Source organism: Fukomys damarensis, unplaced genomic scaffold, assembly GCF_012274545.1.
Source record: "Fukomys damarensis isolate Sample0158 unplaced genomic scaffold, DMR_v1.0_HiC HiC_scaffold_7, whole genome shotgun sequence".
Taxonomy (NCBI): domain Eukaryota; kingdom Metazoa; phylum Chordata; class Mammalia; order Rodentia; family Bathyergidae; genus Fukomys; species Fukomys damarensis.
Genome location: NW_022900919.1, coordinates 42647173 through 42671915, shown reverse-complemented (window position 1 = coordinate 42671915; position 24743 = coordinate 42647173). Strand labels below are relative to the sequence as shown.

The 24743-nt window shown below is 45.9% G+C and overlaps 3 protein-coding genes across 8 annotated transcripts in view; all 3 read right to left on the bottom strand.

The window, feature by feature from the left end:
• Nucleotides 1–16135, bottom strand: part of Ubox5 (U-box domain containing 5) — a 39224-nt gene extending 23089 nt beyond the window's left edge. For both annotated transcript variants that reach the window (XM_033761218.1, XM_010611008.3), the window contains exon 1: nucleotides 16062–16135. The gene's annotated coding sequence lies outside the window, so the exon portion shown is untranslated. The remainder of the gene's footprint in view (nucleotides 1–16061) is intronic.
• On the bottom strand, nucleotides 3324–16141 carry Fastkd5 (FAST kinase domains 5). The gene is made up of 2 exons (XM_010611011.2): nucleotides 16062–16141; nucleotides 3324–6735 (listed from the first exon to the last, which is right to left on the bottom strand). The coding sequence occupies exon 2, from the start codon at nucleotides 6696–6698 to the stop codon at nucleotides 4254–4256; it is 2445 nt and encodes an 814-aa protein (XP_010609313.1). The 5' UTR covers nucleotides 6699–6735; nucleotides 16062–16141; the 3' UTR covers nucleotides 3324–4253.
• A 3712-nt stretch (nucleotides 16142–19853) lies between these two features.
• Nucleotides 19854–24743, bottom strand: part of Lzts3 (leucine zipper tumor suppressor family member 3) — a 21363-nt gene continuing 16473 nt past the window's right edge. For 2 of the 5 annotated variants that reach the window (XM_033761216.1, XM_019205546.2), the window contains exons 2-5: nucleotides 24427–24589; nucleotides 23410–23886; nucleotides 22222–23076; nucleotides 19854–21885 (exon numbers count right to left, since the gene is read on the bottom strand). In XM_033761216.1, coding sequence (XP_033617107.1) covers nucleotides 21187–21885; nucleotides 22222–23076; nucleotides 23410–23886; nucleotides 24427–24498 — 2103 coding nt within the window. In that variant the 5' untranslated portion in view covers nucleotides 24499–24589 and the 3' untranslated portion in view covers nucleotides 19854–21186. Of the gene's footprint in view, nucleotides 21886–22221; nucleotides 23077–23409; nucleotides 23887–24362; nucleotides 24590–24743 lie in introns of all 5 variants that reach the window. The other 3 variants (XM_033761217.1, XM_019205548.2, XM_019205547.2) reach the window with 3 other exon arrangements.

The window sequence follows — 24743 nt, the reverse complement described above, 5'->3', positions numbered from 1 at the left end:
CTTACTACATGCTACAGGGTGTATGCTTGGCAATTCTTGGTGTTCACAAGAAGCTGGACTATTTTTGGTCCACTCAACTGTCCCAAGGACAGCATCAGGGAGGGCTACATAGAGATATGAATGTCCTGAGGCAGACAGACCTTCCTGTCTCCTTGTACCCAGACCCAGAGAGAAGTGCAAGGGAAGGACCAAGGGGGATCCAGAAATGGAACAACCAACTATACTGGTCTACTGAGTTGAAGGGACTCCCAGAACCCAGAGTCGCTGTGCTAAAATGGGGTAAATTCTGGGCAAACTGACCAGCTGCTCACCATGTCCAAGAGTGCTGTCTGCGTTCCCTTGTGGTTTGAAGCAACTAAGCAAAGCTTTTGTTGCTGCTGAGGTTCTGAACCTAAGGGGGTGTGGGGGGGATTTGGAAGAGAATAAGGTGACCATGACACTTTTTGAACACTTGAGCATCCATCTTCCCTCAGCCAAGAAGCTGCCATAGCCAACTTACAGTCTGATTTTGGGCCTTACAAAAATGCAATGGAAAGTAATTCTGGCACATACACATATTTTAAAGACTAGGCTCAAACAGATTACAGACAGAAAAAAGGAAAAGATTACCTGTCAAACAAGACAAAAGCATTTAACCTCAGAGTGGGTGGAATACCAATGCAGGGAGCAATTTTATAAATTGTGCACTTCAGCTTTTAAAGGCACACAATACTTCTTATAATTTCTAAATTGAGTTATCTGTCCATCTATGAAAAAGCCTGACTTATGTGGATTTTTGTTAGAGCCAGTCAAAATTAAAGACAGCTGTCCCATCCTATCCCACAGCTGCTCAGTGAGAGGTGTACAGGAAGACCAGAACTTGGGCGTGGGCCAAAAAAAGGTTTTAAATTTTATTCTCTCTGTAGTTGAGTCACCCTTCAAGAGCTTAACATTTTTTTTTGGTTTTTGAGACAGGTTCTCACTATGTAGTTGAGACTGACCTGGAACTCAGTCGCCCAGGCTGGTCTTGAACTCAGTGATCCTCCTGCCTCAGCCTCCTGAGTGCTGAATTACAGGAGTGTACCACCAGGCCCAGCTTTTTGGTACAGGGATCTAACACGGGTCCTTGCACTTGTGAGGCAGGTGGCAGCACCACCAAGCTAAATCCCCAGTATGCTTAACAATTTCAAGGCACTGTTAGACACAAGTGGGAACAGATTTTGGGTGTCTGTTTTGCTTTTTGTGGTGCTGGGAATCAATCCCAGGGCCTGACACAGCTGAGCCAAGTGCTCCACCATTGAGCAAAACCCATACCCCTCAAACATTTTTTTTATTTGGAAGTAACACAAAAGCCTGAACTACACAGTGAGACATTGTCTCAAAAATAAATAAATCATCATCATCATCATCATCATCATCATCATCATCTGGACATTGTGGCTCATGCCTGCAATCTCAGCACTTGGGAGGCTGAGGCAGAAGGATCACAAGTTTGAGGTCAGCCTGAACTACACAGGTAGACCCTGTTTCAAACAATTAAAAAACAAAAAATAAATGAGAGACAGAAACACATGGGGTTAGAAGTGAGGCACAGCTGGGCACGGTGGCGCACGCCTGTAATCCCAGCACTTGGGAGGCTGAGGAAGGAAGACCACTGTGAGCTCGAGACCAGCCTGGGCTACATAGCGGGTTCCAGGTCAGTCTCAACTACATAGTGAGACCCTGTCACAAACAAACAAACAAAAACAACAACAACAAAAAGTGAAGCACAGATAGATACAGCTTTTCTCCTAAAAGACTTAATCTTAAGATGAGATCTATAATTTACTCAGTACCTTAATAACAGCATCAGCAAAATTTTATGGGATTTCAGATTAGGTTTTAACCAGGCCCTGTACATATAAATGTGACCCTAACCTTGCCCCTTTTCTCTAAGGCCTTATTTTCTATGTTCTTAGCTCTCTCCGGAATTCTGAACTTGTCTCTGACTGCAGCACCCTTTTTTGATCATAGTATCTCCCCCACCAGGTAAGTATATAGTACCCTTTTTTCAACACATAATGCAATAAAGTCTCTTCTATGCCCCAACTCCCAAGACATCTTGTCTTGAATCTGTGGGTTCTTAAAATTGCCAGATTTAAAAAATAAAAATAAAGTTTATTATTTGTTTTTTTGAGACAGGGTCTCACTATGTAGCCCAGGCTGGCCTTGTACTCTCGTGATACTGCCTCAGCTTCCCAAACAAACCACACCCAGCTTAAACCTCAGATAAACAATAGATTTTTTTTCATCAGAATGCACCAATTTAGTATAATTTGGGACGTATTATATTAAAAACATTATTTATTGGTAACTCAGGAACTAGCAACAAAAAAGGAACTTCCTCAACATTATAAAGTGTTTATAAACACCCACAGCTAAGAACATACCCAAAGGTGAAAGACTGAAAGCATTATTTTCCTTAAGACCAGGAACAAGACAAGGATGTCTACTTTTACCACTTCTATTCAATGTGTTATTATAAATTCTTGATAGAGCAAACAGGCAAGAAAAACCCAAAGTGGAAAAGAAGACATAAAACTATGTACAGAAAACATGTACCTACAGAATCTATACAACAAAAACTATTTGAACTAATAAATGAATTAAGCAAAACAGGATTTGACAGATCATGATCAAAAGCCAATGGAATGCCGGGTGTGATGGCACACGCCTGTAATCCCAGCACTCAGGAGGCTGAGGCAGGAGGATCGCTGTGAGTTCAAGACCAGCCTGGACTACATAGTGAGTTCCAGGTCATCCTCAACTACATAGTGAGACCCCATCTCAAAAAAACAAAAAAAAAGCCAATGGAGTGCTATTCTGGTTAGCATGGATGTGAAGTCTGAAAAAGTGATCTTTGAGAGGAGACCTGAATAATGGTGGGAAGGATCCTTTTAAAAAATATTCTCAGCTGGGCATGGTGGTGCACATTTGTAATCCCAGCACTTGGGAGGCTGAAGCAGGAGGATCATCTAGTTTGAGGCCAGCCTAGACTATACAGTGAATTTAAGGCCAGTGTGGATTATATAGTGAGACCACCTGAAAAAAGCAAAAATAAAAAATAAAGGAATACTAAAAAAGAAATTCTCACAGATTCCAAGGGTTCACAAAAGTTACCTGTAGTATGCTACTTCTATACAGTGGACCCTGGAGCTACAACAAGCCTAGTTTATAAACAACTTGGGTCAAAACCAGAATTATATTTTTATGACGAAAGACTTGAGTTACAATCCTAATGCCAGCCACTTGTGTTTCCAGATGGTCTCAGATACAGATTTAACCCCTAGAGTTCTAGAAGGAACATTACATCTTTTCCTGTGTGGGGTTGAGAAATCCTGGGCCAATGTCTCTCTAAGGACCTTGTAATCTGCCTGTATACAGCAGAGATTCTGAAGGTTGTGTAGAGGAGCCTGAGCCTTCAATTGACCAACTTGAGTTATAACCAGCTCTCTCAAATGAAATGAGTTCAAATGTTGAGGCACCACTGTATAATCCCCTTCAGTTGTGACTTTAATATAAGCAAACCTGAATCAACCAAACAAGAGGTAGCATATTTCCTTCTTGTCTGAGCTACCTGCCATGAAAAACATTCATCAGATGTGGGAACCACAAGCAGGACAGACAGGTAGTTACATAATTCTCCCTCCTAGCTCCAATTTTAAGAAAACAGAATAGTTAATGGGATTTTCTGCAAGAAGAGTAGAAATATAGCTGGTGTGGTGGCACATGCCTATAATCCCAGCACTTGGGAGGCTGAGGCAGCAGCATTACCCCAAATTGAAGGCCAGCCCACCATGAATTCAAGGTCAGCCTGAATTGCATAGCAAGACATTGACTCAAAAAAAAAAAATGCTTATTATGACAACCAATATGTACAAATTAGCAGCAACTTGCTACTGCTACAGGTTACAATTAATTCACGGTAACCAGGTCCACTTGCCACAGACAAGAGCATTACATTTCCTTAGCAGATTTTATTATCACACTTATATTCTGGCATTTATAATTATTTTGCAATACAGGTTGAATAACCCTTATCCAAAAGGCTTGAGACCAGAAGTGTTTCGATTTCAGGTTGTTTCAGATTTGGGAATATTTGCATAGACTACCAAGAGTATCCCTAATCTGAAAATCTGAAATCCAAAATGTTACAAATTCTGAAGCTTTTTGAGCATCAATATGCCTGGTACTGTGTAAACCTACAGATGCGGGGAAATGCTTCTGAAGGATGATTAGAGATCAGAGGTGAAAACTTTCTCATGGAGGAACGCCAGCTTCTCTGATCGAGTTCGTTTCAAGAGTGGGAACCACTCCCAGTGGGGTAACTCGATCACTCGGTACCCAAGATGAACCAACTGCCGCCGCTTCATGTTGTGCAATCCAAGTAGGTTCCTTGTACCATAGCAATACTGATTTCTATGTGTGAACTGAATGGCCAGCTTCACTAGTGGGGCCTGCACATGGGCTGGGGGATACAGGCCAGCCATCTCAACAGCCCCTGACCCATCTGCCACATTGCAAGGGGAGCTACCCAATGGTATGGCTGCTTTCTCCAACTTCATGGGCCACTGCCCAGTCTCTGACTCAATTTCTCTCTGGAAATGCCTTTTTGCTTTCCCTTTTAGTAACTGATTCAACAAATCATCTGTAAGGCTGACTCCTAAACGCTTAAACTTTAAGTTAACCTTGTCTTCAGCTGGTATGGCTTCTCTGTTAAATGGTAGTGGGTTCATGTTAGCATCAAGCTGCACCTCTAAGTCAGAAGATCGGGAATGAGGTAAAATCATATGGTGCTTGATATACTGGGGGCCACCCAACATGGTCTCAAGAAAAGAAAGAGCTTCTAGGAATTCAGGCTTTGAGTTCATATCCTTCCTTGCTAAATTCCACAGATTTAGAGATGCCTCACTCTGAAGGTGAGAGCTAAGACGATTGCCTTTGTAATCTGGACATTCAATGCCAACTGTACCATCAAGAGTGTACAGTTCCTTAGTAAGTTCAAATTTACTTCTCTCTCGAGCTAACCTGACAAACCTTGGACTCAGAGCAACACTGATGAGCTCTGCTGGAAAGTATTCAGCAAATACAAGACCCAGCAGGCAGGTGAGCAGGTGTTCTGGGTATTCATTGAATTCAGGCATCTTTCTGTGAATTTCATTTATCAAACTGGAATAAAATTCTTCTGTGTTGGGTGGCTTATAATTCAGAGTTCCAAATGACCACAGAATTTTGGCAATATCTTTACTTCGACAGTGTGCTACCCGAGGAGGCAAAGAGGCAGCCACAGCATTCATTACTCCTTCATCCAACATGCGTAAGGCTGAGCAGGCAAGAGTCAGGTGCATAACACCCTGAACCCCCAGGGAAGGAATTCTCTGAGGTGCAATCTCTCCAAACTGCTTCATGAAATTGACATGATCCACATGAGTGAAACGGAACATTTTAAGAATATGCACTAAGGCATGACTACTCAGATGCTGGATGTCAGCACAAGCCAAGTCTCCGATTTTCCGCATGACAAATTCCGAGAGACTACTACTTGACTTAAAGAAGCCCAAACAGATTGCACCTACTTCCTCTAAATTGACTGAATCAATATACTTAAGGATCAGTGATTCCAGTTTTTGCATTAGGTCCTGTGGTACCTGACGACTTTCACCTATAATATAAATTAAATGAATTAACTGAGACAAAGATAGATCTTTCCAATGCAAATTAAGATAACTAAAAAAAATTTTTAAGAACTGTGGTGCTCTGTGGCCTAAGTACCGCCAGAGATCAGCCACCAAAAGAAGCTGGTCCAGACTCATCTCCCACACATGATGGCCAAATCTGGTTTCATATACATCTAGCATTGGGTGGGAGTGAGGGATTTCTAAATTGACTAAGGCTTTTAAAATACTGATCAGACCAGGGATATCAAAGGATTTTATGTTTTTCACACTCAGATGGCAGAGCAAAGCAAAGCTGGCTTTAGACCGCAAAATGGGACACTGCTCTGCAGGCAAAGAGCTCAGTTTACAGAAATAATCAACAATAGTTTGAGGCTGGAGGTTATTTTGATACACTCTGACTTTGTGCAAAATTAGTTCACTTTCTGAAAAAGACAGGGGCTGACAAATCTTTGATTTGTTATGGCTGTGAAGCTGGTACTCTGGTCTTAGCTGTAGGAAAACTCGGGTGTCTTCAAAGGAATCAAAAACTTCTACATCCTCTTTATCAGCTCTCACATTCCTGGGTGAACCCAGCTGCAACATGCTGGCCTTTGAGGCAGAAGCCTGGTGGACTCCCAAACCCAGAAGGGCACTGTTGGTTGTGAGGACTCTCTGAGAAGAGGCAGTGTCACTAATACTCTTCACTCTTCTGGCAGGATAGCAGCGGCCACTCTGTTCTGGATGTTTCTGTCCTCTGTGCCACCAGCTGTTTCCCATATTCCAAAACAGCACACTTCGGGTTGCAATGTAGGCAACAGGATTACAAAATGCTTGATATTTTAAAGGTTTTAATAACTTGAAATTGGCTGCCATTCTGTCAGTACTGATCTTTTTGGCAGTGAGAGTATAGTCCTCACATGTGTGACCAGGCAATTTCTTGTTTACATGATGCTTGATTAGAGCTGGACAAGGAGATGTTCCACAGAAACTGCCTGGGCATCTTCGGCATATCACAAGAACCATGGATCACAAATGACAGGGCCAGATTTGGTGCCAGATACTGAAAAAAGGGTAGATGAAGAATGAATGGCTTCCACCTATCACAATACCAAACTTTACACATTATAAGAAATAAGATTCACAATGAATATAACCATTATGTACTGCACACATGTACTAATAAAAGTTTTCAATAAATATTAAAAAAAAGAAGGGCTGGGATTTAGCTCAGTGGTTCTACTGCCTGCCTTGCAATCACAAGGACCCGGGTTAAATCCCAGGCACCAAAAAGGAAAAAAAAAAAAGAAATAAGATTCAAACTACACAAGTATCCACTGAAACTGTCTGTCAATTAAAAATAAACTCATATGTATTTTGTATTTGTTGGCCTGCTAGTTTGGCTGTTAATCTGTCTTTATGATAAATAACTTGATAAAGACTTATAAATGAATCTGATGCTCACAAAAAAATAAAGAAAAATAAATAAATAAATAGCAGTAGAAGGGGAAAGAGAAAAAAAAGAATTGGGATATATTACGTACATGTACCAATTCCCCACAATGAATGTAACCATTATGTACAGCAAACATGTACTAAAAAAAAAAAAAAAAAAAAAAAAAAAAAAACAGAAAAAAAATGAGGTAGGCAGATTTCCAAAGAGAAAGCCAGGAACAAAAGTGAATAATATATTCTATTTTTTTAATATCAATACATAAAAGTCATACTTGGAGAATAAAGAAGTTTGTAGCTGCCATGCTAACCGCAAAAAGAACAAAGTGGAACTTGGTATAAGGTTTAATTAATTACACTCTAGTAACACTACCAGTTCTTATAGTACTAACTTTTTTGGGGGGGTACTGGGGATCGAACTCAGGTCCTTGTGCTTGCAAGGCAGGTGCCGGAACCACTGAGCTAAATCCCCAGCCCAGTACTAACTTTTAATTACAGAATTCTGTCATTCTAACACTATTCCTATACCTTTTAGAAGATGCTGACTGTTCCCTCCAGGGGCATTTAACAGAATCTGAAATGGTTCTGCAGAGTAGTCATGCAACTGGTAAGCATCCTCAGAAACTCAATCATGGACCAGGTATGGTGGCACACACCTGTAATCCCAGCACTCAGGAAGCTGAGGCAGGAGGATTGCTGCAAATTTGAGGCCAGCCTGGGCTACATAGTGAGTTCAAGGTCAGCCTGAACTACATAGTGAGACCCTGTCTCAACAAAACAAAACAAAACAAAACAAAAACCTGGGCTGGGGATTTAGCTCAGTGGTTCGGCTGCCTGCCTCGCAAGCACAAGGTCCCAAGTTCGATACCTGGTACCAAAAACAAACAAACAAACAAACAAAAAACCTTAAACAGGTTGGACTGGGGGGTATAGCTAAGTGGCAAAGTGTTTGCCTAGCCTGCATGAGATGCTGGGTACAATCCCCAGCACTGGAAAACAAAAAAACACCATTACAACGAAAAACATCACTTATATTGGTAGGGGAAAGCAGAAGGTCAAGTAAGGTCTTGCTTACTGTCAATTCATGGACAAGATGCAAAGAACTGCTCAAACATCGGCTCCAGGTTCATTCACATGACTGTGCTGCTGACATGCTGGGGGAACTGTGTAGCTTCCTTCTGGAGGCAGATTAGCGATGCTTCCACTGAGTCAATGCTCATGGTATCTTAATTCTACATATGACCACTACAATTCCCATTTCTCCCTTGGTAGAAACCATGAGAGTTATGAACTGACTGCTGTACTCCTGCCTTCCTCAATGCTTATTCTTCCCTTCCACTTAGGCGCTAAAGCCCAACAAGCAAAAAATCAAGGAAACAGCCCAAATGCCCATCAACTAATGAGTGTATAAAGATGTGGGTTTTTTTTGTTTTGTTTTGTTTCTGGTACTGGGGTTCTAACTTAAGACCTTGTGATTGTGAGGCAGGCACGGTGCCATTGAGTTAAATCCCTGGTCCAAGATGTATTTTTTTATACAATGGAGTACTACTCTACCATAAAGAAGGATGAGCTTCAGACATTTATAGCTTAATCGTAAAACCATACTCTTAAATGAAATAAATCAGACCACATTGCCTCTCTGGTGTGAGAAACCGAAAATTGAAATAAGGACTGAAATGTATAATGGATGTTGGGAAATGGGAAGAAAGTGTTCAAATGGGAAGGGAAACAAGGGAGAAAGAAAGGAAGGGACAAGAAAAATGTGAAAATAGAAGGAAAAATGTAAACAAAGATTTTGTATATAGGGAAAGGAAGGAGCTTGAGGGGAAAAAAAGGATAAATAAAATAAAATTTATGTTTTTTTTTGTACCAGGGATCAAACTCTGGCCCTTGAGCTTGTGAGGGAGGCACTGAAACCACTGAGCTAAATCCCTGGCCCCCTAAAATTTATGTTTTTAAGAAAAGCCTGACAAGCAAAACCAGGGGAGACCTAAGCTGCCACTAAATAGACCAGACTGGGATTCTGAGGGTGCTGGAATGACTTTTACTGGATTTAATCCCTAGCATCACCAAAATGAAAGAAAGGAAAAAAAAGATTTACATGCTTCATAATAGTCACTAGGAAAAAAAAAGTCACTAGGAATCTCAATTAAGACTTGTAGCATAAGTAGGATAACAATAAAAGAGAAAGTAGGTAACAGAATGCTCCAGCTGCAGAGTTTTTAAGAAGACCTCCTTTGGACTATGGAATTTAAATTTAGTCTAACACAGTTTGCAACTAAGGCCAAAAACTGTTCAACTCCTTTATCTCATATTGGAAACCAAATCTTATGAAATAACTTGCTTGTTTTTTGGTTTGGTTTTTCAGTATTAGGGACTGAAGCCAGGGCCTTTGCACTAAACTACATCCCCAGCCCTTTTAAATTTTTTTAAAAATTTGAAACAGAATATTGCTAAATTGTCCATGCTGGGATCAAACCTACTTGTCTCAGCCTCTCAAACTGCTGGAATTATAGGTGTGAACCACCACATCTAGCTAGAAAAACTTTTTTTTTGAGGGGGGCGGTGTACCAGGGATTGAACTCAGGTCCTTGCACTTGTGAGGCAGGCGGTGGAACCTCTGAGCTAAATCCCCAGCCCTAGAAATAACTTTTAAATCCCATTTTTTACAAAAAAGGTGTGCTACACACTAAAGCAATAAACTGAAGGAAAAAAAAAAAAGGCCAGGGATTTAGCTCAGTGGTTCCACCACCTGCCTCACAAGTACAAGGACCCGAGTTCAATCCCTGGTACAAATAAAATAAATAAAATAAAGCAATAAACTGAAAACAACTTATATGTTCATCCAATAGGAAGAGGCTGGTTTACAGGGGTATAACTAAAGGTGTGGTATGGGTGTGGTGGTGCATGCCTGTAATCCCAGGCCAGCCTGGCCTACATAGTGAGATTAGGACCAGCCTTAACTACATAGTGAAACACTGTCTCAAAAGAACAAAGAAGGAAATTAAACCATAGTCTCTTTGTGGGAAGACTTCTAGTTATGTTTGATGAATAAACTTTTTCTTTCTTTTTGAGAGCTTAGAACTGTATAAGGAAGAGTACATAAATTAATAAATTGCCAGAGATTTAGCTCAGTGGTGCCACCACCTGCCTTGCAAGTGCAAGGTCCTGAGTTCAATCCCCAGACCCCCCCCCAAAAAAAAAAAATGCAAAACACAAGAAACAAACAATACCTCTATATAAGTACTCAATTCTAACTCAAAGTAATTAATAAAATTATTGTATATAATCCTGAAATAAATTTTAAAAATTATAGAACATCAATGTTTGATATACAGCCACTATTATTATTTTTTGTACTGGGGATCCATAGAGCCACTATTTTGAAATGATGCAGCCTTTCCGATTTTTGAAAATACAGGCCTGCAGCAGGGGATGTAGCACAGTGGCACCGTGCCTACTTGGCAAGTGCAGGGTCCTGAGTTTGATCCCTGGTACTGAAAAATAAAATAAAATAAAGGCCTAAGTGGGGCACAGGGGTACATGCCTGTAATCCTAGCACTCAGGATGGTGAGGCAGCAGAATCATGAGTTTGAGGCCTGCCTGTGCTACATAATGAGTTCAAGACCTGCCTACTTAGCAAGACCTTGTTTCAAAAAAATAAAAATAGGTCCAGGGATACAGCTGAGCAGAGTCACACCTGCCTAACTAGCACAAGGTCCTGAGTTTGATCCCTGGCACTGAGGGGGGAAAAAAACAACAACACAGGCCAGGACAAAGCATAATGGCACACACCTGTGATTCTAACTACTCAGGGGGCTACAACAGGAGTATCACAAGTTCAAGTCCAGCCTGAGCACCTTAGGAGAAACCTTGTCTTAAGATAAAAAAAGAAGCCAGGGCATAGTGGCGCATGCTTGTAATCCCAGCACTTGGGAGGATGAGGCAGGACTGCCACAAGTTTGAGGCCTGCCTGGCCTACATAGTGAGTTCAGAGCCAGCCTGAACTACAAAGGGAGACCTTGCCTCAACCCACCCACCAAAAAAAAAAAAAAAAAGATAAAAAAGAAAAAAGGCCTGAGGTATGTGGCTAAGGGTAGCATGTGTGAAACCTGGATTCAATCTACAGTTCTGGGAGAAAAGGCAGGTTAAGTTCCAAGATACAAACTACAATCTCGTTAGGGCTTCTTCTGGTCAAGACTGAGTCTTGTACAAGCTGTTTCATCTGCATGAGTTCCTATCCCTATAACATTTCTGTAATGTGAGCTTATTAGCTCCATATTATTTATGATGAACAGAATTTACAAGATAAAGAAACTTGCCATAGAGCCAGGGATTTGGCTCAGTGGTACCGCCACCTGCCTGTCAAGCACAAGGTCCTGAGTTCAATCCCTGGTACCAAAAAAAAAAAAAAAAAAAAAAAAGTTAAATGATTTGAAAATTCTACATGACAGAATTAAAGAGAAAGAAAGGTGTGTTCTAAGGCAAAGACTGTAGATGGCTTCTGGAAGCTGGGAAAAGACTAAGAAACTTGCCAAAGTTTACACAGCTGAAGACTTGGTGGGGCTTGACATCAAAGACTGACTCTAAAACCCACATTACTAGAATATTGGCAGTGGAGAGTAGAGCTAAGTGATCTATGACCTTTTAAGGTTTCCAGGTGGCAGCCAGTTGGAAGGGTTAAAAGTGGGCACACACAAAAGCCCTAGCACTCAGGAAGCTGAAGTAGGAGGGTTGCAAATTCAAGGCTGACCTGGATAACATAGACAGACAAAAATGGAGGCAGAAAGGGGAAAAAAAACTAACATTTAGTTGTAAGCTCTACTAACTTATCTGGCTATTGTGGGGATTTTTTTTTTCCTGGTACTGGGTATCAAACTCAGAAACTTGTGCTTGCCAGGCAGGCACTGCGCCATTGAGCTACAGCCCCAGCCCTATTGTGGGGATTTTGTTGTTGTTTTGTTTTCTTGATTTTTTGAGACAGGGTCTTGCTATGTAATCCAGACTGACCTCAAACTCAAGGTAATTGTCCTACCTCAGTCTCCCCATTGCTGGGATAAACAGGCATGTGCCACAATGACCAGCTCTGTTTTTTGTTTTTTGTTACGAGGATTGAACTCATGGCCTTCACACTGAGCGACATCTCCAGACCCTTTTTTATGTTGGGCCAGGGGCTCAAACTTGTAAGCATCCTGCCTTGGCCTCCCAGAGTGCTGGGATTACAAACATACGCCACCACACTCAGCCTATTTAATTGTTTAAACCATAAACATGTAACTCTGGCAAAAATTAAATTTATAAAATGCATGTACTAGCTGGGCGTGGTGGCACACGCCTGTAATCCCAGCACTCGGGAGGCTGAGGCAGGAGGATCGCTGTGAGTTTGAGACCAGCCTAGGCTACATAGTGAGTTCCAGGTCAGTTTCAATTACATAGTGAGATCCTGTCTCAAAAAACAACAAACACACAAACAAACAAAAAGCATGTACTAACATGAAATTAAGTATTCTTTAAGGAGACAGTGAGTAAAGTAACCAATGAAAATATTGAAAAGCCACAGAGGTCCCACATTTCTGCTATTCCTCTACTGTCTGTAGAATTATTTGGGGGATGGGAGGGACAGGGTCTCCCTTTGTAGTGCAGGCTAGCCTTGAAACGGCTATGTGCCTCAGCCTCCTGAGTGCTGAGATTACAGGTGTGCATGACCACCACGCCTGGCTATAGAAATTCTTTATAAATCCCCAGTAATGGAAATGTAAATGACAAGGAATCTTTGAGGCCTGAGGAGCCAGAATGCAAATGGTAAGCCTTGACTGCATACTATTTCACCAGGCAATTTAAAGAGTTACACTACAGACGCCACACAGTGGTCTGAAATATAACTATTCAGAAGTTGGGTTTTGAGTACTGTGGAAAAGGAAGGAAAAGAAAAACAAAGCAGAGAAGCAGTAGAGTAAGGTAGTGGGGAGGAAAGATACTGCAAAGATGAGGAGGTGGATGTGGTGTCCAGGTAGAGAAAACACCTGAGAAAGAACTCCTCCTTATTCAATGACTAACAGAGAAGCCACAAGAAAACACTATGAACTAGGCATGGTGATACATACCTATAATCCCAGCACTCAGGAAGCTAAGCAGGAGGATTGTCCTGAGTTTGAGGCCCACCTAAGCTAGACAGTGAGTTTATGGCCAGTCTGGACATAGAGCAAGACCCTGGCTAAAAAAAAAAACCAACAAAAAACCCAAAAATAAGATGGACACTCATCCAATAAATTCCTGGCTCCTTCACAAAAGGCTCAGACATCTGATGTATCATTTCACAAAACTCCTTTACTGGTTTAAGTACCCCAATTTATTCTCTTCCCTGTCTCTTTTCTAGGGATCCTAATGAATTAGGGAGGAGTCTCAGAGAGCCTTGGATGCTGGCATTTCCAAAGGTACTGCCCTAAACACTCTGAATGATGAGCAAGGAATTTTTTTTCTCAGTACTAGGGACTGAACCCAGGGCCTTCACTCTGAGGTATGTCCCAACCCAGTCTTTTAAAAACTGTTTTTAAACCTTGAGACAGGATCTCACTAAATTAGCCTGGAAGGCCTTGAACTTGTAATCCTCCTGGCTTAACCTCCCAGAGTGCTGGGATCATAAGCATGTGCCATCACACAGAATTAGGAGTAAGTAATCTTCCCTTTTTATTTTTTAGGTATAGGTCTGAGAAAGGCCAAATAACTTCATTTTAAACTAAAGTCCAGAAATTAGAGAAGGGGAGCCAGGCAGGGTAAGGCAGTGATGTTCACTGTACATTAAATGTATGACACTCTCAGCATGTATAATTTACCAGTTACCAGATCTCACTTTTCAATTCTGATCCTTTTCTTAGAAAGACCTTCCTAATTCCCAATAAAATGCTGCAAAAAATGGATACGAATGCTGCATTATATATAAAACTATGTGCATATATTAAATTTTGTCTCTTGAGAAAAAATATGGATATGAAAGCCAGGGATTTAGCTCAGTGGCATTGTGCTTTGCAAGTGCAAGGTCCCCAGTTCAATCACTGGTACCAAAAAAATAAAGATACTAAAAACCCTATTTTTGTTTCAGCAATAATCTGCTGAGTTGGGCCAGGGATTTAGCTCTCTGGTGTCATCCTGCCTCGCAAGCTCAAGATCCTGAGTTTGATCCCCAGTATTGCAAAAAAATTAATTAATAACTATAATAATCTGCTGAGCAATCTTGAGAAACAAAACAACAAAAGTGCTAACTTTCTCTAGGTCCACAACTAAATCTCTCAAGTGTTAATGCCCCTAGGAAGGGCTTAGAGACTGGTAGTAAGAACCTTCTGCTGTTAAGAAGGATGTTAACTGAGTTAGACTCTTCTGTGCTTTTGCTTCCACAGAACCTACTAGACAAAGATCTGCTAATACTAGAAGGTGTTTAGGTCAACATAAGTATCACCCACAGACTTAAGCCAAATAAAAATCATGTCTAACAACTCATCCCCTTCTCTTTGTTCTAGTTTCTGTGCTTATAAAAAGCAGCACAATACTTTTTTAGCTTTTAAAATATACCTTCCTTTCTCCCTTCTAAGACTCTGCTATTCCTCTATCTGAATGGCAAGAAGTGTGTGGGTATGATAAAGCTCCAGAAGACAGTGTTAGAACAACTTCTTTTAAAGGGTTACATAAGACCGTCTCTTTGTTGTTATTGTTGTTGTTTGGTTTTTTGAGACAGGGTCTCACTATGTAGTTGAGACTGACCTGGAACTCACTATGTAGCCCAGGCTGGTCTCGAACTCACAGCGATCCTCCTGCCTCAGCCTCCCGAGTGCTGGGATTACAGGCATGTGCCACCATGCCTGGCCATCATAAGACCCTGTCTTTATAAACACTCTCCAAGCTGGGCCTGATGGTGCCCACCTGTAATCTAAGCACTCTGGAGGCTGAGGAAGGAGGATAGCTGAGTTGGAGGCCAACCTGGTTAACATAGTGTCTTCAAGGCTGGCATGCACTACAAAGCAAGACCTATCTCAAAAAACAAAAAAAAGAAGAAAGAAAGTCAGTCAGTCATTCCATATGACACCAAGGAGCAGATGCTCAGGTCTACTTCGCCCATCTAATAGAACTATCAGAGGAATGACAAAATCTGAGCAGCTTTAAAAAAAAAAAAAAGTATGTGCATCTACATAGTACTGACAGAAAACTCCTAAGTGGTCTGAATCTGTCACTTTCAGCACTCTTGATTTTCCAGTTTGCAAGACAGCAGAGTTAATATTTCAGACAAGCAAAGGAGGAACTTCAGAATTGTTTTATGCAAACTTTGACTTCCATGATAAATGACAAGATTTCATTGGTGACCAGAAAAACAAACCACTAGGTGGGTGAAGAAAACCACATTGACGGGCCGGGGATTTAGCTAAGTGGCACTGCACCTACCTTGCAAGCGCAAGGTCCAGAGTTCAATCCCTGGTACCAAAAACAAAAAGAAAACCACACTGACAAATAAACATCAGTCTTGCATACTGCCAAAGGCCTCACTTTCTCTAATGTATGATGCAGGAGTCCTCAGACTTTATTTGGGTCTACAGACAGGAGCAAATATAAGGGTTTTCTCAAGGCCATTCAAGTAACTAAAGTGAACAACTTAGCTCTGAAAAGTCAGCTGTTGTTACTACTCACAGTGTGCCCAAAGGGCAGAAAACACGAAGCTCAAAACACCAGCCAGAGTAATGCTAAAGCACTTGGTGGTAAGTTTCACAGCTCCTTAAATCAGGGCAGAAGAGCTGTGTCATGACTTGCACAGAAAAAGAACTGTTTCCTATCTCTGAAAAGAAAAGATGAGGGCACAACAATATTACCCTAAGCAAAGGTTGTGCAACTGGAAACTGCCTGTTAAAAATGAGAAAAGGGCATATATCATGTTGATATTTACTTAAGACTCACCCCATTCCAAGTACTAAGCAAAATACTGTAGAATCGTGCTGCTCGAAGTGTAATCTGCTGGAAGCTGGTCAAATATTGAGTCTCAGGCAGGACCCCAGACCTGCTGAATCAGAATTTCCAAGTGAGTTACAAGCATATTAAAGTGTGAGAAAAGGAGCGACAGACTGAATCACTACATTCTCACAACAGCCATGAGACACGTACTGTTAGGATCTCTATTTGACAGGGTGTTTTATTTTGTTTTAAATCAAGATTCAGGTAAATGTCTTGCCCAAGGTCACAGAACCCTGGAGTGGTGAGGGTTGCCGAGGTACTCCCTAGAGCAAGGGCTCAGTGAGGCGTTCACAGCTCGGACAAGGAAGAGCACATCGGGCCTAGGGGCAAGCAAACCCTGGAACGACCAGAAAGGCTCAAGCCAGGGCGGTCGCAGGCGCAAGAAGTAGCAGCCGCGACCTCTTCACCGTCCATTCCCACTCACCTGAGCCTGAAGAAAGAGGAGTCCCGCAATACCAAACCGGGGACATCTCGGGCTCTGGTAATACGTTTACTCCTCCCACAAGACCTAGCCTCCTCTTAGCAACACTTCCGGCCAACTGCTCTCAACTTCCGCAGGCTGAGCGAGTGACGGGTGCGGCAGAGGGTCAAAAGACTCTGTCAGCGTTTTCAAAGGACGTTTTGTGCTGACAGATTTAGACGAAGTGACTGAAGGAATCTAGGACCTGCAGAAGCAAAATACTATCCTTGGTGGATAGCTCTGGAAGTGACTGAGCAGCGCAGACAGATATTCGAATCCCAGGACCCTACTCAGTATTTTATGACCATGAGGAAGTCATGTACAGTCTCTAAACTTAGTTTCTCATCAGCACAATGAGTGGAATAGTGCACTTGTAATAGAGATGTATCAGTAATATGCTCTCAGGAGACACAGTGATGGTAGACAGAAGTCTCATACCTGGAGCTTGAGGAGGCCAGAGCTGTAGCAGATGAGCCAGGTGGTCTTCCACCTCCTTTGGTGGGTGGGAGTGTAGGAGGTCCACACCTGAGTCAGTTTGGCCACCTAGATAAACCACCAAGCTTCTACCTGCCAGGGTTACTGAGGGTACTTCAGAGCAGCTGACTGGGATCTGTGTACCTTGTCAGTGCCTGAGACATCATCCATCCATCCTGAGAACAATGAAGGAGATCTGAGCTCTTGAACCCTCCAGGGTGCCCTCCTGAGCTCTGCTTTACAGGTGTGAACCTTTGGAGCCCCAGACCAGATGCCACTGCTTAGGGAGGATTCTGTCAACAGGCTGACCAGGGAAATCTTTTGGTTGCTGGTTACAAGGCCAGCAGTACCCAGAAACAGCAGAGTATCCCCAGGAGATGAACTATGATTTCTTCCTAGGAAGGTGTGACAATTCTGTTCCTCTTTGGCAAATATTCAATTTCCCAGTCTCCCTTGAAATACCAGGAGTTATGATTCAGGTCTGGCCAACAAGATTTAAAAGGGTGTGGCAGGGTTCTGGGAAAACTTTTACTTTCTCTGGTGAGCATAGTTTTTTTTTGTCCCCGCCCCCAGGGATCAAACTCAGGACTTTGTGCTTGTGAGGCAGGCACAGTGCCACTGAGCTAAATTGCCAGCCGTTACTTTTGTGATAAACGATGAGATCAGTCCCATTGCAGAGCTGTGGCAGCCACCTTGTGGCAAAGAGGAAACAACAAACTAGGATGGGAGAAGGGTAGTGTCTTACTTTTCTCTCATGGCTGACCCAAAATACCCGATACCCAAAGTTAAAGGAGGAGAGGTTTAGTTAGCTCACAGTTTGTAGAGATTTCAGTCCATAATCATCTGGCTCCAAGGTAAAGTGGCATATGGCAGAGGGATGTCATGGAGGAGAAACAGTTCATGCTGCCCACAAGGAGGCAAAGCTACAAGGGGCCTTAGCAGCTTTTTTCTACTCTATGTAGGCTACTGGGATTAGGGGGTGCCATACCAATCAGTGGACTGATTTAGTAATCACACACCCTTAATTCCAGCCACCTCTGAACTGAAAAAGACTGCATGAGGCTTTGGGGGGGGGCATTTAGATGACACAAGCTGTAACAGGGAAGATGAAAAGTCTAGGTCAGTGGAGGTGCACCTATGGCATGTGTACCACAGTGGGTTGTTTGTATCACTGAAAGCTCTAAAGGTTCACTGTCACTGGTCTGGGTCCACAATGAACCAAAACCTATGACACTCACATCCAGATTAACTAGGTGAGAAAAAATTAAACATTTTTTTGAAACAAGGTCTCAGTATGCAGTCCAGGCTGGGTTTAAACTCACTATATAACACAAGCTGGTCTCCAACTCACAGTGATTCTCCTATTTCAGCATCCTGAGTTCTGGGACTATAGGGGTGCACTGCTGCACATGGCAGGTGAGAAAAAATAAAACTCTTTAAAGTCCTGTGAGGTTGTGTTACTTAAAACAAAATTTGTTATTGTTTTTGCAGCACCAGGGATTGAATTCAGGGCCACTGCACTACTTACATCCCCAACCTCCTCCCTTTTAGAGACAGGGTCTCATTATATAGTTGTCTGGCCTTGAACTATGTAGCACAGACAAGCCTCAAACTCTCAGTGATCCTCCCACCTCAGCCTCCCAAGTGTTAGGATTACAGATTTACACCTCCTCCACACCCAGCTCAAACCCTTTTCAATTTTGAGGCAGGGTTTTGCTAAGCCACTAAATTGCTCAGGCCAAGCTTGAACTCTCAATCTTCCTGTCTTGGCCTCCCAAGGTCCAAAATGCATTCTTGATTGTGGGACTTTGCCTGAGGACAGAACTATAGAAGGACAGCTCACTAGTATCTGTAGGTCCCTTTTGCCACTAACTGCAAACCTTTTCTCAGTCTTCTTTCTGTACATTTGGCCCTCAAACATTACCAATCACTGCAAGGTAGCTGAAGTAACTGCAAGCTGCATCTAGCTGTCCTGCATCTTCTGCCTTCTAGCCAACAGGCTGATATTCAAATTCTGAGCTACAGGCAGCTTTAAATCCTTTTAAGGAGTGTGAACTGAAGAGAAAGCCCCATTTGTCACAAACATGGAACCATGACTCCTCCTGGGTGACATGGAGTTTGGGCTTTGGGCCAACCTCCTGGCATGGCCCACTGAGTACCTCTGGCCTTGTCCCTCCTCTGGGAAATGTTTACTCCAGCTCAGCCCTCCATATTCCCAGCCCTCAAGCTCACATCCCACACCTGTGAAGACACAAGCAGACCTCAGAATGCCATTCAAGAGGCTTTCTCCATTTTATTTCTTTGGGAAAAGAAAATGAAAAGTCTTTCCATCACATATGGTAGATATATATTTATATATATTTATATATAATTTATTTTGTGGTTGGAATCCCAAAGCTGAGACTGTTCATATTTTTTTTTTCTTCTACTAATGCCCTCTTTTCCCAGCCCCTGTGGCCCAGGCCCAGGTTCTGGGACAGGTGCAGTGAGGGGTGAGTGGAGTGGGCAGTGGTTGCCAGGGTGACCTCCCATCCAGCTCAGAGACCTGGTGAGGACCACCCAGAAGGGGCTGTGCAGTTAAGAGGCCACAAAGAAGGGCACTCCTGTTTTGTGGGGGATGCACAGCTCATTAAACAGTCACCAGTCATGGGAGGAGGCTGGTCAGGGTTGGGGTAATTTGCTCACAGTAGTTTTCAGCTCACTCCACCTTGCCCCCACAGTCAATATTGGGGGTAGAAGAGAGAGTGAAAAAGAGAAATACAAGGGCTGAGGGCCAAGCCTCCTCCAATTTTTATTGCTGGTGAATTATAAATTTGCTTTCTTAGAAGGGAACTTAAAATTTCCCTTCTTGTCTTGGGAAGATAAACTCTGAGAGGACTCCTAGAGAAGGAAGTGACATTGGCTGTCCCAACCCCTACTGGTGGCCCTGTCAGGCCTCCCTGGACAAATTGCTGAGCCAACTCAGAGCCTAGGCACCACAGATGTCCATAAGGAACACCACAGAATGTCCCTCTCAGGTCAGCCTTGTTCTTCAAGGACAATCAAATCCAACCCTCCCTGGGCCCCTGAAACAAGAACCTCAGGCTCAGACTTGGGCCAGTGGAGCTGGGAAGCGGGTAGTGCACCAAAGGTCAAGCAGAATTTTCTACTGGAAGAAAAGGTGAGACTTTGAGGAAGAGGCAGCCTGGGAAGATAATGTTCTGAGCATGAAAGCAGGAGGCTGGGGAGGTGAATGAGGGAAGACAGAGGAAGACATCACAGACACTCATCTGACCTCAGAAAATGGGCAAGGGGAGTGCCTGAGAGGCAGGTAGCACTTAATAGCTGTAGTTAGAGCCAGACAGTGGCCCTGGGTGTGGGGTCAGCAAAGCAGCTGGGGTGGTGCCCTGGGGGATCCTGGCTGGAAGGGTGAAGGTTTAAGCCTCCTTTCCAAGAAAAGGAGGGCAGATCTCCGTGCGCACTGAGCTGCCAGTCCCAGCCCTCCCCTCCCCCAACACATGCACAGGGACACACACTCAAGACCAGGCCAGACTCTGAGGCCTGAGCCCAAGAAACCTTGGGGGGGAGGGGCTGGGCAGGTAGCCCTCTCAACCACAGGCAGGCCAACTGCTCCCACTTGTCCTGCCAGTCTGCCCAGGGAGGGAAAACACCACAGGAAGGAGAGAGGCCAGGAGCCCAGGGTCTATTGGCCTTGGCAGACTCATGCAGGAGGCCTCCTCAGGCTCCACAGCCTAGGAGGTGAGAACAGAGAGCATCACTAGACACAAGTGGTCATCTGCAGCAGCCCAGACCCCCTGAGGGGCTATGACATCTTGGCAGCACTGAAGGCCTGCCACCTCCATCTCCAACAAGGGGCTGCCCACAAGGGAAGCATGCTCCCTACTACCTGGACCTTCACTCAATCTGCCCTCCTGTACCCCTCCTCAGGAGGAGGGTGCAAGTGACTGCCCACTTGGGCAGTGCTAGAGCTGGGAGGATACAGAGGGAGCAGGAGGAGCCTGGTTACAGCTGCTTTGAGAACCTCTTTGGTCTGGGGATCTGGGAAACATGGGGAAGGGAGATGGAGAGAGGGGATCCTGGAGACCCTGGCCTTCAGACAGGAACACTTGTCAGAGGGCCACGTGCCCAGGTGGAGGATCAGATTTCTGTGGACTCGATGCGCTCAAGGCGGGAAGGGGTCCAGGCCTTCTTCTCTTCACCATGTTGCGGGGTAGGGGTGCTTGCACCCCCTGCCGCCCCGCGCTCTCGCAGCCGCCGCTCCAGCTGCTGGTTGCGCTGGTACATCTCCACATAACTCAGCTGCAGCTGCTTCTGGTACTCAATGACCTTCTCCTTCTCCTCCAGCCACACGCGGCGCTCCTCTGCAAAGCTGGCACCCTGGCGCTCCCGAGCCCTCCGCTCGGCTGCCAGCTCAGCCTGCAGCCGTCCCACCTCCCGTCGCAGGGCCCGTGTCCCATTCTCCCCGCCAGCATCCGCCTCCCCATCTATGGAAACCAAGGATGCAGCGGCGGCCACCCCAGCCTGACGACGCATCTTGGCCTCATCACTCTCACAGGTGGCCAGTGCCTCCTGCGGTTCTGCTGGGTCCACGGGGGTCAGCGCTGGCTTGAGGCAGTTGGCAGGCAGCTCACCCTCAGCCAGCTCCAGGCTGGCCTGTTTGCTGCCGAAGGAGTCCCTCAGACTGAGCAGCTGCTCTTCCTTCTCCCGCAGTGAGGCCCGGCCCTCCCGCAGCTGTGAGCGCAGCCCCACGATCTCACTCAGCTTTTGGGACACGTCGGCCTGTGAGTCTTTCAACTGCTGCTTCAGGAGGGAAATCTCACCGACCTTCTGGCACACCTGGGCAGGGGCAGGTGGGAAGAGGAAAAGGCAGGGTCAAGGCAGAGCTCTGCTCTCTACACATGACCCCCAGATCTGCCACTGGAGGCACCAAACTTTCCTAGGGCTCATGCTCAGCATATATCAGACAGGACAGGGTTGACATCCAGACCTCCCTGTGGAACCCAGCATGGTCTTGGCTCATCTTATACTGCCCAGGGACAGCCTCCCATCCTCAGATACACCAAATTGATTTGGTTCTCTCATCCTTTGCAATAATGTGGGTACTGAGTTCTCCAGAGGAACAGAAGGAAGGGAAATCAGAGGGAAAGGAAGGCTGGAGTCCCCTGCCCGCACCTCCCACTTAGTTTCCTCCATCCGGGGCAGGAAGTCGGCCTGCTCCTTCTGACAAGCGGCCACCTTGTCCTCGAGCTCTTCCCGCTGCCGTATCAGCCGAGCTGCCTCCTCCTGCAGCTGTTTCTTGTCCTGCTGCAGCCGCAGCACCTGCAACTGCAGGCCCTGCTGGGCACGCTGGGCACGGCGAGCCACCTGCTGCAACTTCCCACTGCAGCCCTGACGCAGCTCAGCCAGCTCACGCTCCCACGCCTTCTGCCGCTCCTCCAGCACCTGGGCCACAGCCGCCTCACTCTGCTCCAGGCTGCGCCGCAGAGCTGCCACCTCCTGCTCCTTCTCCCACAGCCGCTCCTCCAGCTCCTGGATCAGTGCACTGGGCGAGGGTGGCGAGCAGGCTGCAAATGGCAGACCTCCACCCCCTCCCTCCCCAGATCCCAGGTGGCCTGGCCGCCCCATGGATGATGACGACCCACTCTTGCTGGAGGCCCGCCCACTGTCTGAGGTCCCCAAGTCCTGGTAGCCCGACCCCCCACCACTGCTGCCACTACCATAGCTGGCAGTGCCGATGCGGTTGATGTGGCTGGTGGAGGCACTCATGGGTGCCAAGTGCTGGCTGTAGCTGGAGCTGTAGGTGGGCAGGCTTGTGAGTGAGTTCCGGCCTGAGTCTGAGAGGCCGCCCCCACTCCCACCCGCTGGGGTCATGGTCCGAGACTTGTCCAGTCCACCTTTGAGACCACCAGGGCCCTGTCGTCCCTCAGGGGTCCCATTGGTCTGTGGGGGACACAAATTCTGCATGGAATGGAAATTCTTGGGTACAACAGGCTTGAAGGCCGACGGCCGAACTAGTGGCTCTGAGCACTGCACAAAAGCAAGGCAGGAGGAGTGAACATCAGAATGAGGCCTTAGTCTTGGTCCCAGCCTCTGCCCTCTGGCCAAGACTTGTTCAGCACCACCTCCCACCCTACTAGATCTCCACCCTGAGGTTCCCCCTCTAGGTTTTCATCTGGTGTCTCCCCCAAGCCAGGTCTCTGTCCTGAATCCACCACCTGGATTTGGCCCCAGGGCTCCACCCCACAGCTCCTCCACCCAGCTGCCATCCTGGCCTACACAAGGATGACCACCTTGCCCTCCTCTCTGGGCCACTGCCACCCCAGAAAAGGGCTGTGAGGGTCTTAGATTCTGGTGACTGACCTGGTCTAGCTTGCCAGAGGTGGCCAGGAGCTTGGGAGGGTGGCTGGGCTCACGATACTGTGGTGGGGCCTTGTCACTGCCACCGCTGCTGCTGCTGCCACCACTGCTGCCCACCACATTGCCGCAGACATCTGTGTGGTCACTGCCCCGAAGCTCGCCATTGAGGTAGAGGGAGTTGGCGAGAGTTTTGTCCTCAGAGGGGTAGCGGCCAGGCCTTTCTCTGCTGGTCCCACTGCCACTGCCTCGGGTGCCAGGGAAACTGCCCTGACTGCCCCCACCCCCTGTTCGGGTGCCCACATTCTTCATGGCAAACTCTTGGGCATGGGCCACCCCACTGCCCACACTGCCCATGGCCAGACGGGGATCTGGGGGTCCAAGCTCAGAAGGCCGTGGGGCAAAGGCCAGGAGGGGATCCCGCCCTGGGTCAGCGCGCACAGGAAGTGTCTCCAGCTTCGCCATGACTATCCCAGGAGGGCACTGTGGACACAGGTGGGAACGCAGAGGTCAGACCCCATTCCCACTCCCACCATCCCAGCCCAGTCCGCCTCAGGCCCTCAGGAGTCCCTTTCCCTACAGTGGATATGAGAGTTCCAGGCGTTCCAGGTGAAGGAATAGGGCTGGGTAACAGAGGTAGCCTGGTACTGGGGGCTGCTTGTTGCAGGAAACCATTCACATACCCTCCCCGCTGGGTTCAACTCCAAAACTTCTGCCTCCACCCCAGCCTCCCAGATTTAGGGACCACCTCAGCTTTTGGGTCCAACTTCCAGAATTTAGGGGCTCTTTACCTTGGGTCAGGACCCCTAAATCTCAGTCAACCTCATGGGCTAGAGAAATGGGTTAGAAGGAGAGAGTAGTACCTAAATCCAATAGGGAACCTCAAGTTAGGGAAGGGCGAGAGACAAGACACAACCCTATCCAAAAACTGAAGGTGGGGGTCCTTCCCAGCCCCCTACCCTAGGGTGTTGTAATGAAGGGCAGAAGCAGAATTTCACTACCAGTGCAGGCTTCTCTCCTTGCCTTTCCAAGGGGGTGGGGGACCTCCGGGTCCTCAAGCCTGGGACCCTCCGAGGCCCGGTCTGCAGGGGCCATGTGGCTCACTCTCGCAGTTGGGGCTCAGCCCGAACCAGCTGCGCGACTTTGGACGGACCGACCGAGCCATGCCGGACTGCAGTTTTCTCCTCTGCGAAATGGGAGGAAGGAAGAACCTACCTCTCAGAGCTGCCGCGCGCCACCCACCCAGAGGAGCCGAGCGCTGGGGGAAATAGGGGTTCCCAGGGGCGATGGGCGGAGCTGCAGCTGACACGCGCGCCAGGGTCGCAAGTGGGCGCCGCCAT